Below are 3,502 nucleotides of genomic sequence, written 5' to 3'. Positions count from 1 at the left end.
AGAACTATATAAAGCAATATGTTAAACTTGGAAATCTTTCTTCTTTTTTTTTTTTAGTGTTTTTTAATGTTTATTTATTTTGAGAGGAAGAGAGAGCACAAGAAGGAGAGGGGCAGAGATTGGGAGACACAGAATCCAAAGCAGGCTCCAGGTTCTGAGCTGTCAGCACAGAGCCCGACTCAGGGCTTGAACTCACGAACCACGAGAACATGACCTGAGCTGAAGTCGGACACTTATCTGACTGAGCCACCCATGCGCCCCTGAACTTGGAAATCTTTGAATCAAAGAACATGTGTGCATTTGAAAGAAATTCTCAGAGAAAAGTAGTAGCACGTGGAGAATTTTAAATTTATTTTCCTTGAACCATTAGCCCACAACTCCTGTTTTCATGTAGAGTCTTCTCTTTGTGAATGCGAACTCTGAACCCTGGAAAATGACAGAATGGCCTCAACAGATGTGAAATTTGCTCTGATCTTCTTATTCCAGATAGTTGTTGGAATCCTGGGAAACTTCTGGCTCTTCTACCATTTTACGTCCCATTACCTCAGGGGATACGGGGCAAAGTCCACAGGCTTGATTCTCAGGCACTTGACTTTAATCAACTCCTTGGTCATTCTCTCTCGAGGGATCCCAGAGACCATGGCAGCTTTTGAGCTGAAATCTTTTCTCAGTGACTTTGGATGCAAAGTTGTTTTCTTTGTTCACAGAGTGGCCCGGGGTATGTCCATCGACACCACCTGCCTCTTGAGTGTCTTCCAAGCCATCACCATCAGTCCCTGGGGCTCCAGGTGGGCAATGCTTAAAGGGAAAGCTTCCCAATACATTGGCCCCTCAAATATCCTCTGTTGGACTCTGAACATAATACTCCATATTATGGTTCCTGTGTATGTGACTGACAAATGGAACAGCAGAAACACTTCAAGAACTATGGACTTGGGATACTGTATTTCTAAACTGCATGACAAACACACAGACTTACTATATATGTTATTGATATCTGTCCATGATGTTTTGTGCTTGGGGCTCATAACTTGGACCAGTGTGTTCATGGTTTCCATCCTGCACAAGCACAGGCATCAGGTCCAACATATTCATAGAACCAAAGTGCCCCCTACGTCCTCCCCTGAGATCAGAGCCACTCAAAGCATCCTTGTCCTGGTGACCACCTTTGTATCTTTTTACACCTTCTCCTCCATTATTTACATTTATTTTTCTGTTTTTTATAAGACGTGCTGGTGGCTGATAACCACCTCTGCCCTAATCAATTCAGGTTTCCCAACTGCCTGCCCCTTTATTCTCCTGAGTCACAACCACTGTGTATCCAGATTCTTCTCTGTGTGCATGGGAAGAAATACACACTTCCCTCGTCTCATCAGAGAAATATAAATTGTCTGGTTTGCACTGTGTTCAGCCACATCTTTTTTTTTTTTTTTTTAATGTTCATTTGCTTTTGAGAGAGAGAGACAGACAGCATGAGAGAGAAAGTGAGACACAGAATGCGAAGCAGGCTCTAGGCTCTGAGCTGTCAGCACGGAGCCCAACATGGGGCTTGAACCCATGAACCGTGAGATCATGACCTGATCTGAAGTCAGATGCTAAACTGACTGAGCCACCCAGGCGCCCCAGTGTTCAGCCACTTGTTATACTCATCCTTCAAGAAATCTTCAGTAAAATAGTCTTATTTTATTAAAAAAAATTTTTTAAGTTTATTTATTTTGAGAGAGAAAGAGACAGAGCAAGTGGGGGAGGGACAGAGAAAGAGAGAGGGGAGAGAGAGAATCCCAAGCAGGTTCTGCACTGTCAGTGCAGAGTCCGATGTAGGGCTCGAACTCACGAAACTGTGAGATCATGACCCAAGCCCAAACCAAGAGTCGGATGTTTAACCAAGTGAGCCACCAAGTCGCCCCAGTCAGTCTTATTTTATAGTTTTGAATAAGACAGAGATTCTGCTACAACAATAAGGAGTAAATAACAGCCATTGTAAATGAAATCCTATGTAATAATTATGTAAGTACTCATGTAATTACATTTTATTAATGCTGGTCGTGGAGAAATTCAGAGTCCAATAAATAAAACGGTCCTGAAATAACGTAGAGTTACTGGAAATGTCTTTGGGTGTATAATTTTTTAAAATGCTTATTTATTTATTTTGAGAGAGACAGAGCATGAATGGCGGAGGGACAAAGAGAGAGAGAGGGAGAGAGAGAATTCCAAGCAGGCTTTGTGCTGTCAGCACAGACCCCCAACTCAGGATAAATCTAATGAACCGTGAGGTCATGACCTGAGCCAAAGTCAAGAGTCGGGCGCTTAACCGACAGAGCCAGCCAGGCACCCTGGATGTATAATTTTTAATGTGACATATCAAATTTCCTTGGGATTTACTGGCCATGTGATCGTAAGACTAGTTGGGCCTGTAAGAAGATTACCTGTGGGGTGTTCCTTCGAGGAATTCAGGGCAGAGGGTTCCGCATCCCTGTAACGTAACGCAAGTGTCCTGAGGTGAAGTTGGAGGTAAAGTTAGGTTTTCATTGTTAAGAACAATGACAACCAGGTTGTGAATATTGTGTCTCACATTCTTAGAGAACAGTAGTAGTTTGAAATTAGAAAACGTGTGTGTTGGGGCGCCTGGGTGGCTCAGTCAGTTAAGCATCCGACTTCAGCTCAGGTCATGATCTCACGGTTCGTGGGTTTGAGCCCTGCGTTGGGCTCTGTGCTGACAGCTCAGAGCCTGGAGCCTGCTTCACATTATGTGTCTCCCTCTCTCTCTGCCCCTCCCCTCCCCTGCTCGCACTCTGTCTCTTACTCTCTTTCAAAAGTAAATAAAAATTAAAAAAAGAAAAAAGAAAACGTGTGTGGAGAAAGATGAGCATGTTAAAAATATTTTCAGTGGAACCTTGGAATTCTGAGGAGACAAAGGCCAAGGCAGGATGATATGTTAGCTGAGATGTAAAAAGAGTGGAGGTAGAAGGCTAACATTAAGTAGACATTTTATGTCTATGATGAGAATGAATTAATATTCAAGGTCTTTGGAAGGTCAGTTGTTCTGGGATCGGTCTTGGTGCCAACAGGCTGGTTGATAAGTCGATTCCAAGGCGGGTGCCTGCATTTCCAAGTTGGGGAGACAAGCTTATAGAGGAACTCTTCATTAAGCTTGGATTAGCAGAAGAGTAGCCATCTGGAGACCAAAGACGTGAATCTATTGAATCCATTTTGCTTAATGAGCTTTCCCGCTTTTGAAATCACCCAACAGAGCAAATGGACACATTCAAAAGACAACAGTAGATATCAACTCAGACATGATTTAATGTATTTTTTGTTTTTGAGAGAGAGAGTGTGTGTGTGTATGTGAGTGGGGGAACAGCAGAGAGAGAGGGAGACACAGAATCTGAAGCAGGCTCCAGGCTCAGAGCTGTCAGCACAGTGCCTGATGTGGCCCTCGAACTCATGAACTGCAAAATCATGACCTGAGCCAAAGTCAGATGCTCAATCGAACCAGTCACCC

General features: G+C 43.4%; 1 protein-coding gene across 1 annotated transcript; it reads left to right on the top strand.

Annotated features, from left to right (window-relative positions):
- Positions 1 to 441: 441 nt before the first annotated feature.
- On the top strand, positions 442 to 1,386 carry LOC112851123 (vomeronasal type-1 receptor 2). The gene has a single exon (XM_025914665.1). The coding sequence runs from the start codon at positions 442 to 444 to the stop codon at positions 1,384 to 1,386; it is 945 nt and encodes a 314-aa protein (XP_025770450.1).
- The last annotated feature ends 2,116 nt before the right edge of the window (positions 1,387 to 3,502 follow it).

The sequence above is a fragment of the Puma concolor genome, chromosome E2, assembly GCF_028749965.1.
Source record: "Puma concolor isolate L17-30 chromosome E2, mPumCon1.1.hap2, whole genome shotgun sequence".
Classification (NCBI taxonomy): Eukaryota; Metazoa; Chordata; class Mammalia; order Carnivora; family Felidae; genus Puma; species Puma concolor.
Note: the sequence above shows the minus strand (reverse complement) of the source record. Positions and strands in the feature narration are given on the sequence as shown.

Bases quoted from the DNA above. Each gene is read 5' to 3' on its own strand.
- LOC112851123 (XM_025914665.1), top strand. From the start codon at position 442: ATGGCCTCAACAGATGTGAAATTTGCTCTGATCTTCTTATTCCAGATA.